Below are 11,637 nucleotides of genomic sequence, written 5' to 3'. Positions count from 1 at the left end.
GTGATCAAGCTGTGGGTCTATTTTGGGGTGACTTTCGAGCTTCAGTGATCCAATTTTTTCTGATTCTGATCCCATCTACCGGATACGGATCGGACACTGTCTGTAGAGTAGCAAAGTACTCGGGACATGTGCTCCTTTTCTATTTAACTGGAGAAAGAAATCCTGCAGAAACATGAAGGTACTACTTGTCCATCCGCTTCTCTGCCTCAGGAGTACAGAGTGGCTCTACTCATAACAGCACCGGCGCTGGAGGGAAAACATGCAACAATTTGGATAGAAAACTGGGAAATCTGAAAGAAAAGGAAAGCTCTATTTAGAAGCTTTACACACATAAAAGGTAAGATATTTTAATTTCAAGACTGTAATTCAGTCATTTAAAATCCATTTAGTCCTATTTTTAATTGTTTTCCTTATCTAAGTAAAATTAAAAAAATAATAATTTGAGCCAAAAAAAAGAAAAGGCGCCGGCATTTCACAGCCCAGCAGGCAGAGTGTTTGGTTCTGAGAAAACTGAGGAGCTGTCGCAAAAAATTGAGGATATTAATATCCTTCGGACTCTCAACATTCTGCTTCCCAGCAACCAGATTTATGTGATCGCAAACTGTTGCACGTTTTAGGAAAAAAAAGTGGAATCTAATTATACATTTAGTATTCACTGTATGTCCTTACAAAACTTTCAGAGTATTATTATCTATTCACGACTCTGAAATAAAAATATGAGCAGAGGAGTTTAGTAGGTGGAGAGCGTCCGCACAGGAGTTTCCACCAACCTCATCAGAAGTTTTTATGCGACTGTAAAGAAAAAGAAAATCTATGAAATTATATATTTTAAAGTTTTCATTCAAAATAAGCTAAATCCTTATTAATGACAAAAAGGTGAAATCAATATTTCTTTTATATTATGTTGCTTTAGAGATTGACGCCAAAACTGGTTTCAGAAAAACTAAACTAAGCAACAATATATGTATACGTTAAATATGTATTCTGACAAACCAAAAAAAAATCCAAAATCTGCACTGTTGAAATATGTTATTAAATGATCTCAAGTTGAAGCAAAAAAATGTAATATTTACTTTTTAAAAACACTGTAAAGTGCAGATTTGGAGGTCAGGGGTTCTGAAAGTAACTTTTTTAAATTGTTTAGCCAAGAAATTATTTCTATTTCTAATAAATAATTTATGATTAAATAATAATTAAGGACTTTTTTCTTTTGAGTTTATCATCAGGGAAGTTGCACAGCTCCACAGGTTATGGGCTAGGTGTGACTGGAAGAGGAATGTTCTCATTTTTGATGAGCTTATCGCCAAATGGAAGTTTAAGATGGATAGTGTGCTAACAGTAGCAACATAAATCTGCAAGAATTTTAGAGGGTTTGGGAAGCTAAAAAGCTTCAACGTCTGAAATTGTTAGGATCAGCGAATGCTACTCTGGATGAGGCCAAAGGTGAAGCCAGATTAGCTGCAAATGCTAAGAAAAATGTGTGTATCATCATTAGGTAAAATATTCTGACATCACTACAGAAGCAAAGCAATGAGATGATTACAGGTTAAATCAAGTAAAACCTCAGATTGGAAGGTTGAAAGTTTGATTCTTGCTCTTTCTGCCCATGTGTCAAGGTATCAAGATAAAGAGGATAGTCTTCCCCTGGTGATGTTTCTAGTGGGCTGTATGTTGGCTTTTGTAGCCATCTGTGCAATAATGTGATTCTCTTGCTACTTTTATTTTGAAAGAACTGCCTAAAAGTTCCAACCATTTGAGATGTGTGTAACACACAAATAGGTCAATAGGATGTTTCCTGAGTTCTTACCAGAAGAACATCGAGCATATTTGAAGTCATATCAAAATTAACTGTGGTTAAATTGACACAATAAACCCTCCTGTCAACACTAAAACACAATGGATGATGCAAGGAACCAATCTGGAACTACAGTCATCTTCAACTGACAAAGACCCTTTGGGTTCATACTGAAAAACATCACGCAAAATCATCATCCATGACTTGATCATTATAGAAATCAAATGAAAAGTAATGAAAATGAGTGTAAAATTCAATTCAAAAAATTGCGGTGTATGTTGGTTCGAGGACTAGAAAAGAGGAAGACCAAAGAGGAGGTTCGTGGAGGTGTGACCATGGAGGATGTGGAGGATAGGGGTAGATGGAGGCCCATCAATTCCTGTGGCAGCAGAAAACCAAAGATTTCACTTAACCTGATGGATGTTTAAAAATGTCACAAGATACTGGAAATGTGCAAAACGTAGAGCTGTAAACCCAGAGAAACCTCCTGTGATCATAAAATCTGTCACCCAGAAGATGGTATTAAGATAAAAGATGTAAACATGTATAAGGAGATTTATTTGGAGTAAACTGGATTTTTTGGTTTCGTTTTAATAGTTGAAACAACATCAAATCTGTCGCAATATGTCAGAAAAAAAGGTTTTAAAACATTTTTCTTGAACGTTTTGTACACTGACACTGAATTAAAACCATCTACCATGAAGCTGTTTGGTCTTCACTATACGCACTATTTCGTCCAATCTTTTTTCAGCTCACATTACCTTCCACATCAGTCTCAGTACTCTAGTGACACTACTACTGGTGCCAGCTGGAAGAAACAGAAGAGACGTCACATAAAATGGCAGGGCAGTGGATGAGCTGGCTATTTCTGTACCTTGTTGATGAGAGAAACGTGTTTAATATACCGCACAATGTTTCCAGGAGAGCATAAGGAAAGAGGAAAACAACAGAAGCCGGATTGAAAATCCTAAATCCAAAAACAAAATGTGGGATGTACTAATATTTAATTACAGGATCAAAGATTTTAAATCAAGAAGGCAATAAAAAATGCTTCATTTTCAAATCTTCTATAACTAAGTTTTTAGACAATTAAAAAAACACTTCTGAAGTCTAAACATTGAAATAATCAAATTTAAAACCTGGATTTCACAAAATTAAACCTTGTCAACTCAATTTCTCTTCTTTTCAGGAGTCTTCATCTGATACGTTGTGCTGGACCGCTCTGAGCGCCTCCGTGGAGGTTTTTTATGAGCCAGGCTGATACGGTGAAGCCCTGTGGCTGAGCTCCACTGAGGCATGAGTGTGGGAAGGGACCACCACCGCAGCTTTCTGTCCTGTGAAGAAGAAGGCCTCAGACTGAATACCATGCCTGCTGTGGGCAGCTTTGGCAATGGCAAGATCCACACCAGACGCAAATACCGCAGCCGCTTCGTCAGCAAAGGAGGCCAGTGCAACATCCACTTCACCAATATGGACGAGAAGCCGCAGCGCTACATCTCTGATATTTTCACGACCTGCGTGGACATCCGTTGGCGGTACATGTTCCTGCTCTTCAGCCTGGTGTTCGTGGTGTCCTGGCTGACGTTCGGCTTCGGGTTCTGGATCATTGGTCACCTGCACGGAGACATGGGCAAAGCGGAAAGCGACGAGAGTTTTGTTCCTTGCGTCACCAATGTCAACACTTTCGTGGCGGCGTTCCTCTTCTCCATCGAGACCCAAACTACCATCGGATACGGAGCGCGCTGTGTGACGGAGGAATGCCCGGCAGCTGTGTTCATGGTGGTTTTTCAGTCGATCATGGGCTGCATAATTGACGCCTTTATGATCGGCGCCATCATGGCGAAGATGGCGAGGCCTAAAAAGCGTGCAGAGACACTTCTGTTCAGCCACAATGCAGTCATTGCTATGCGTGATGGGAAGATGTGTCTCATGTTCAGGGTCGCTAATCTGAGAAAGAGCCACATTGTGGAGGCTCACGTCCGAGCCCAGTTGGTGAAGCCTCGCTACACGGAGGAGGGCGAGTACATTCCCCTGGATCAGATCGACATGAACGTGGGCTATGACAAAGGCTTAGACCGCCTTTTCTTGGTCGCTCCCCTCACCGTCATTCATGAGATCGATGAAGAAAGCCCTTTGTTCGGCATCAGTAAGCAGGAACTCGAAGCGTCCGACTTTGAGATCGTCATCATCCTGGAGGGGTTGGTGGAGGCCACGGCCATGACCACGCAAGCACGCACCTCTTATCTGGTCTCCGAGATCCTGTGGGGTCACCGCTTTGAGTCCGTCATCTTTGAGGAGAAGAACCAGTACAGGATAGACTACGCCTATTTTCATAAAACATTCGAAGTCCCCTCCACCCCGACCTGCAGCGTCAAAGACATGGAGGAGAGGAAATTCCTAACAACCGGCGCCAACTCCTTCTGCTACGAGAACGAGCTGGCCTTCATCAGCAGGGATGAGGAGGAAGAACGAAGCACGGAGAAAGAACAGGACAGGAGGTGTTCGTCCACCTCAGAACCCACTGAACCGTCCCCCCGTAAGGAATCTGAGATATAACCCTCGTTACATCTCTGCACATGAATGCAGGGTATGTGGACCGTCCTGTGACTGTCAGTGCTGATACGAGGATGCCACTGAGGACATGCACTGAGGCCAAACTCCATAAAAGAGGGATAAAAGTCACTGAGACACGGTTTTCCTCGTCTGAGTCAGATGATGCTCTTTCCCAGAGACAAGCGAATCCTTCCTGGTAAAACTGTACATGACAAAGTACCTGAAAATAAGACAGCCACTTGTAAATACTGGAGTTCATTTATCAGTTTAAAGTGCGCAAAAATTTGGGCTTTATGAATTTCCGTACACTGGAAAATAAAAATCATAAATAATAGTCATACACAAGATTTCTTTCTGTACTTATTCCAGTTGGTTCCTCAAAATGCAAAGCCCACTTTATCCTGATAATAGAGGGAAATTTGTCATTTAAAGGGATATTTTACAGAGTAGAGAGAGCTAAATGGTACAAAAAAGTATGTTTTCTGACTGTTTTCATCTGTTGTCACATAAATTCAGTTGGTTGCTTTAAAGAAAAACTGCACTGAGAAGATGTGAGATTGATTCTGAGAACCTGGAAACACACTTTATGTTCAAAATGTACCATTGCACCTTCACAAGCTGGAACATAAAGAGAGTGAGTCTCTTTATCTGCACTGTGCATCAAAACCCTACACAAGAAATCAAAATTTAACTTGACAAAACAAAACTTCTTTCAAATCTATATTTTGGGATTTTTTAGTGTGAAATGTTTGAGTTCTTGGAATCAGGACTGTTTCTTTCATCCTAATCTGGGCAGCAGATGCTGGGATATGAACTAATTGAATGAGCTAACGATGTGGCTAATATTGTCCTCTGATATGACAGCATCCGGCACAGCGTTCCACACGAGGAAAAACAGCAGAGACCTGAACTGGCTGTAGCAGGTCCGCTGGCCTTGGCGGTACAGATTTCTGTTCATTTTAGACCAAAGAACTAACTTTTAGCAATATTCCCACTTTATTCTTCCCTTTTTTTAAACAATCATACTATAGCAAGTAACGCAGAAAAACAGAATTAGGCTAAAAAATAAGAAAAACACAACAAAATCATAACATAATAATTAACCAACGCTAAAAAAAAAAAAAATACAGTTGAAATGCTCCAGCAAAAATTGAAGGATGATCTGGGGAAGTACATATGTGGAGTAATCAATTCATCGAGCACAGGTGTGGAGGGAAACAAAAGGAGGAAACAGCGACAGGTGAGCCATGAAAATGTGCTAAAAACACAGAAGGAAAACAGAACAGGGTTGGAAGGCTGTTCTATTGCTCACATATCTGTGTTTCTTTAGGATATAAAACACACAGCAAGGATAAAGCATCAGGTTTCTGAGCAGGATGGAGGCTGGTCCTGTATTTCAAGATTGTGCAAGTGAACATTTTAGAGCCTCTAAGTCTGCAAAAAAAGAAAAAAAATGAAAATAAATAAAACAAGTTTAAATTCCTGAGTTTACACCATTATAAAAGTAAAACAATTTGAACACAATTAGATTGTTGTTGAGTTGTGTCCGCTTGGATATTAAATGGAAATCAAAGGTTTTACAGATTTACATACAACACTAAAGTTATGGTAATGTGCATTCAAGTGGCCATTGAAAAGTCAAAGTAAACGCATGTAAATACACTTTTCAGGCTTCCGCGTTCAAAACTCTCACATTCACACAATTTTTACGACCATTTTCTGGCTTTTGCATTTACAATTCTTATGTTTATGCGATGCTACACATGTTTTTTTTTTATCATTTTTGGGCTTCCATGTTTAAAACCTCTCATGTTCCCTCATAGCTGCGCAAGTTTCGCTGCTATTTTCCGGCTCCACGTACAAAACGCGTGGCTATTGCTGGCTAAAACCAGATCAAACTTTGACCAATCAGGGACTTGGTAGTGATATATGGATTTGACATGGTGACGAGCCTGATGACCTCTGCGTTTGTTTTTCAAATAAAACTGCACAAAGGCCACTCTCCTGACATGATCTCCATCCGCCATTGCGAGGATGCTAGCGATGAACCAAATTATTTCTTTTTTGTGCCCAAATGGTGAGATTTGCACCATTTTGACATTTCCAACTGTAGGTGGCAGACATGTCCTAGTAAACAAAAGAAGAAGAAAAACAAGAAGAAGCCCCTCCCTGCTTGTTCAGTGTGAACACCATGGGCTAAACACACGTTTTTGAATCCAGGTCAAATGCTTGGTGTGTACATTTGGGTTATAAAACAAAAACTTTCACTTAGTGCCTCTAAGTTAAAAAAACATAAAATATTTATCAAACCTGTTTTAATGACATAAAGCAGAAAAAGCACTAAAGAAACCAGGGTAGAAACTAGCAAACCTAAGTTAAAGACTACAGACTCACTACTCAGCTGCTTATGTAAGTAGATTTTGTCTTTAATATTTGAGCTCAGCATACATTTTTCAAGCAGCAGTGATCTTCGGTTGATCCAAAGATCATACAGTATGAGTTAAAGGGATCACATCAGGCTCTCTACGAGGAAAACCATGCAGTCAATCATAAAATAGGAACTTCAAGGTTGGGCATTGTTGCATCGCTACGAAATGATTGCAAAGCAAACCAAATCATATAAATAGAAAACTTTAACTTGTGTCTAAAGTTAAAATAAAATGAAAGAAATATTTTAAGGAAAACAAAGTAGTAAACATGGCTTCAAAATAAGACTCCATGTGTCCCACTCTGACCCCCACCTGCTCTCCTATAGATGCTTTTATATTGCTAACAAGTTTATGTTCCTTTATTCTTCTGGCAAAAATACTATATTTTATTCTTATTAATGTTGATAGATAGGCAATAGAGATAGTAGGTCAGACTGTGCATTTCTCGTATCCTGTGTGAGACAAATTAGTTTTCCCTCCAAAGTAAAAGCTCTATGTGGGTTAAGTTTGTGCACCTGACTGCCCTTTCAGCAGATTTGAAGGGATTTGTGTATCTACTGCTGACTTGTGCTGAAAAGAACAGAACAGGTTCACTCTGAAACACTTTGTTGTTATTTTCATAGAGGTTAAAAACTTTGTGCATACAAAAACGGAAAAGACCCTTTTTGCTGTTTTTCATAATGTATATAAATGGTTCACCATCTTTCACCAGTGACCAGCAAAAATTATCCCCCATATCCCAGCAAAAAACAAAAACTTTTGAGTATATTTTCTGAATTTAAGAGACTGAACGAGTATTTAAAGGACTGTATTACCTCTCTTTGCTGTCTACTGTCTTCCACTGAATACATTTGATGCAAATTCAGCTTCATCACCTTGTTCTCTTTTACTTAACATGTGAGAAAACCATTGAAAGTAACAAAAATACTGCAATAAAACATGTTTGACTAAATTAAGTCTTCTCTTTCTTCGTAATAACAATTTATTGCACTCTGACAAATTTCTACCTTTATTTTGAAAAAACTACTGGATTAAAATCTGGCATTTTTCCATTGATTTTAATATCCTGTGAATTCTCTTAGGGAAACATTTTTTTTATCAAAATAATTTTGCAGTTGTAGCACTGTACACTAAATTTATTTTTTGCTCACAGAATTTTGAGATTATTTTTTCAAATAAAAAAAAAACAATTTTCTGCAAATGCACATCTTCATTTTCACTTTTAGCAATGCCAAAACTTTAAAAAAAAAGGTTTTGTGCATGTAAAGCATACCTGTGCGAACCCATGTGAATAAGAAACTTGTTGTAAATGTCAAGCAGAATGTAATTTTATATAGCTTTCATAAAAAGCTTATAGAAAATCATAATTTGTGCATTTTTTATATAATAAATCCTTTTCCTCTGCAAATATAAGCAAATGTAAAAAATACATTTTTTTTTTACTCTTTCATCAATTCTTGTGATATCCAGAGCTTCTTAACTCAGTTACAATTTCGAATTATCTGACATTATTCGCATTAAACTCTTATCACAGCATCTAACAGCTGCAGGAAAGGATTGTTACCTTTCTCCGACAGCTAATTGGTGACAAATGGCAGCTTAATTTCTTATTTTGTGGATCGTCGGTGATGTGAGGGTGCTCTGAGAATACATCAGGGATGCTTCCCACCCACTCTGCAGTTCTGGAGGCTGAGAAGTCGTGCAGGGTCAGCCTTCCAGCATGCAGAGTGGGTTGCTGAAGGATGCATTCAGGCTTAATTGCGGCAGCTCCACGCTCTCCTTCGTCTACCAAAAGGAGGTGGAGAAAAAAATAAATAAATAAAATCAAGCCAGATTATGCAATAGCAGCAGCTGCATTTCCTTTTTCTCATGACAGAAATGAGTGAGACTGTGATCACAGGCAGTGATCTGAGTCTGGGCTAATCGTCTGCTTTGGAAGGAAAATATAGCATCTTTGAATTTGTACTGCTTTTACTAGGACTATAGGGAGGTAATTGTGACATAATCAAAATAATGTTCAATATTTTTTTTACTTGTGTTGTAAAAACACATTTAATGTTTACAAATATTCATTATGACATCAACTAAAATTTGACTTGTCAGGTTCTGGTGAAAATGTAACATTTTATGTTGTTTTTAATTAAGCTTTTTTTATTTAAGAAATACAAATTTTACAAAACTTTGTGTTTTTGTTATAATTAATATGCTTCATAATAGAGCACAAATACTGTGAACAATTTTTAGTTATTAGGGAATGGGAGTTGTCCATAAAACCCGACACAGAGGCTTTCTTTGGCTTGAAGACGCGACATATTATCAAGACGGAGCATCCCGAGGGAAAATAAGGAAAAAGAAAAGACATTTTCTTAATACTTCATCACTGCTTCCTTTTTCATTATCTGTAAAATCAGATTTAGTGTCATGTTCTTTATCGGAGGGGTGTGAGCAGCCTTGAGGTTATAGAAGTGAACTTACCCATGGAAGAAAACCCACCCAGTCTGGGAAAAGGGTGGATTAGGATGTAGTTTATGTTACAAACCAGACTACATTGATCTATTGTGAAGTTTCTTCATTCACAGCTAAACTAACAGGTGGAACATCCAGTAAAATGTGGCAATGAAAAATAAATTAATCAGTAAAGTGGACAAATTTGAGCTTCTTCTGTGGGATTTATCAAGAAAATGTAAAGTCCCACTCCAATTCATCTTTTCATCCATTTTAAAAGGATTTACATTGTTTTGTTTTTTGCTGTTTGTAGCCAAAATGAAAAAAAAAAAAAAAAAACTGTCATTCTCTAGGACAGGGGTCACCAACCCTGTTCCTCCAGGACTACCGGCCAGCTTGTTTTGCAGCTAACTGAGGATTCTGATTGACTGAACACACCTGATCCAGGTGAGCAGGAGTTACAGAAGCAGCAAACAAAAAGGGCGGTGGCCTCAGAGCAGGGGTCCGCAACCTTCAGCTCTGGAGCCACTTGTGGCTCTGTTACCTCTTCATAGTGGCTTAATAATAGTATTCTTTTTATTTAGATTAGTTAAATTTATAAATTTATGGCTGATGTGCACCTCGAAGATAAACTATATTAAGGGTTTTTTTACATCCTTGCTGTTTGCTCTATGCTTCCTCCATAATACACCGGTTTGATCTTTAATGATTTAAAGCACATACTAACTTATGCTGTTCAGAGCTGCACTGGGATGATGGGGTTTGGCCATGACTGTATAAGAATGGGTTTAAGCCTTTGTCATAGCCCACGTCAATGGGTTTGGCACAAGGCGTCTTTTATTTTGAAAGGAAATCACACAATCTTCTGTCAAACTTAAAAACTAATTTCACATTTTGAGAAAATGCTAGTTTCTCTGTGTTTATTTGTACCAGAAAAAAAACATAATTCATGTTTATTATTTTAAAAAATACATTGTAATGCATGCACAGCAGTATCAAAATAAGACTTTGTGGCTCCCACCAGGTTTTGACTGGTAGAAAACAAACACAAATGGCTCTTTTACTGTTAGAGGTTGCAGGCCCCTGCCCTAGAGGACCATGGGTAGAGACCCCTCGTCCAGGACAATTTCTGCAGAGCGGCAGTAGTTCATTGGAAATTCATCTCTGGGTTTTGGGTGGAACCATTGATGTGGTGTGTAAGCCTGCACTCACTTCCCATCATCCCTTCATTTTTTTCGTCCCCTGCTGATTCACAACAATTTGAATAAAGAAATACACAGAAATGCAATTTTAAGCTTAATTTTCTGTATATGTACATGAGAAAAATGCAAAAGGAACATGTTAAAAACACCAAAGATACGATTTTCTTTGGAGTGGGTCTTTAAATTTACATGTTTTAAATATTGCAACCAAACTGGTCCCAACAGTAGAACTGTTAGGTATTTAAAATATAAAATTATTTATCCACTTTGATGTGGAGAGCAGCCAATCTTCAACTTTAAGTTCATCTTAAATATTTGAAAGCCTTCTGAAGCATCAAGCTCGTGACCTTCTGTCTGAAAAAGTCAACTTTCTCAGCAGCGATGTGGACTTACATACTCGTCCACGCCGGTGTGGCTGAAACGTGCTCGACTGTGCTGTCTGATGATTCTTCGTGTTATTTTGCTCATGGAGAACAGCTGAGCACATCACTCAGCGGTTGCTGCTCCATCCTGCGCTGCTGCAGACGTACAGTATTTGATTACAGCAACAGGCCGATTGGATTACAGCCGGCACTGACTCAAATACCGTTAGCAAACAGAGCAACTGGAGGACTTCCTGTTCGGAATGAGCAACCAGAGGGAAAACTGATGTGCACGAGCTCCCAGTGTAAACAATTCATTTGTGAATTTGGAATAAAAAGTTCTGGACTTTTTCAGTTTGGTTGAGCTTCACACGGGATTCTAAAATCTTTATTTTTTTTTCTTTTAAATTAGAGCGTCTGAATAGTATTATGTTCTATATAAAGATATCCAGACATTTTTTCAGTACATTTTTATAACTATAAATAGAAATATGGCATTAAATTAAAAAAATATTTGCATTTTTATTTAACATACCATCACACTGATGCCTTAATGTACTTATTTTTGAATAAATGCATTTTAATATGTAATTTTACAACAATATCATTAAATCTGTCACATCACTAAAAGTTAAAAAAGTGAGTTTAGCAGTCTTTTGGTAAAGTAAATCAATAATGAACTCAAAAACTCACATTTGTAGCAGCAAACCTCAGTGAGTTAAGCTGAGTTTGCTGCCCTCCTCTGGCTCAGATCTTCCAACACACTGAGGTCTATGAACATATTTTTTAGCATGTTTTGGTTTGTTATAGCATTTATTAAATAATATATCACAATAAAAACACAAAACAAA

At 38.1% G+C, this 11,637-nt stretch overlaps 1 protein-coding gene across 1 annotated transcript; it reads left to right on the top strand.

Annotated features, from left to right (window-relative positions):
• kcnj12b (potassium inwardly rectifying channel subfamily J member 12b) lies at window positions 1-5,812 on the top strand. Its single transcript, XM_024273076.2, has 2 exons — window positions 1-337; window positions 2,985-5,812. Exon 2 carries the CDS (start codon window positions 3,092-3,094, stop codon window positions 4,349-4,351), a length of 1,260 nt encoding a protein of 419 aa, XP_024128844.1. The 5' UTR covers window positions 1-337; window positions 2,985-3,091; the 3' UTR covers window positions 4,352-5,812.
• The last annotated feature ends 5,825 nt before the right edge of the window (window positions 5,813-11,637 follow it).

The sequence above is a fragment of the Oryzias melastigma genome, linkage group LG8, assembly GCF_002922805.2.
Source record: "Oryzias melastigma strain HK-1 linkage group LG8, ASM292280v2, whole genome shotgun sequence".
Lineage (NCBI taxonomy): Eukaryota > Metazoa > Chordata > Actinopteri > Beloniformes > Adrianichthyidae > Oryzias > Oryzias melastigma.
The sequence above is the reverse complement of the archived record's forward strand: the minus strand, read 5'-3'. Positions and strand labels throughout refer to the sequence as shown.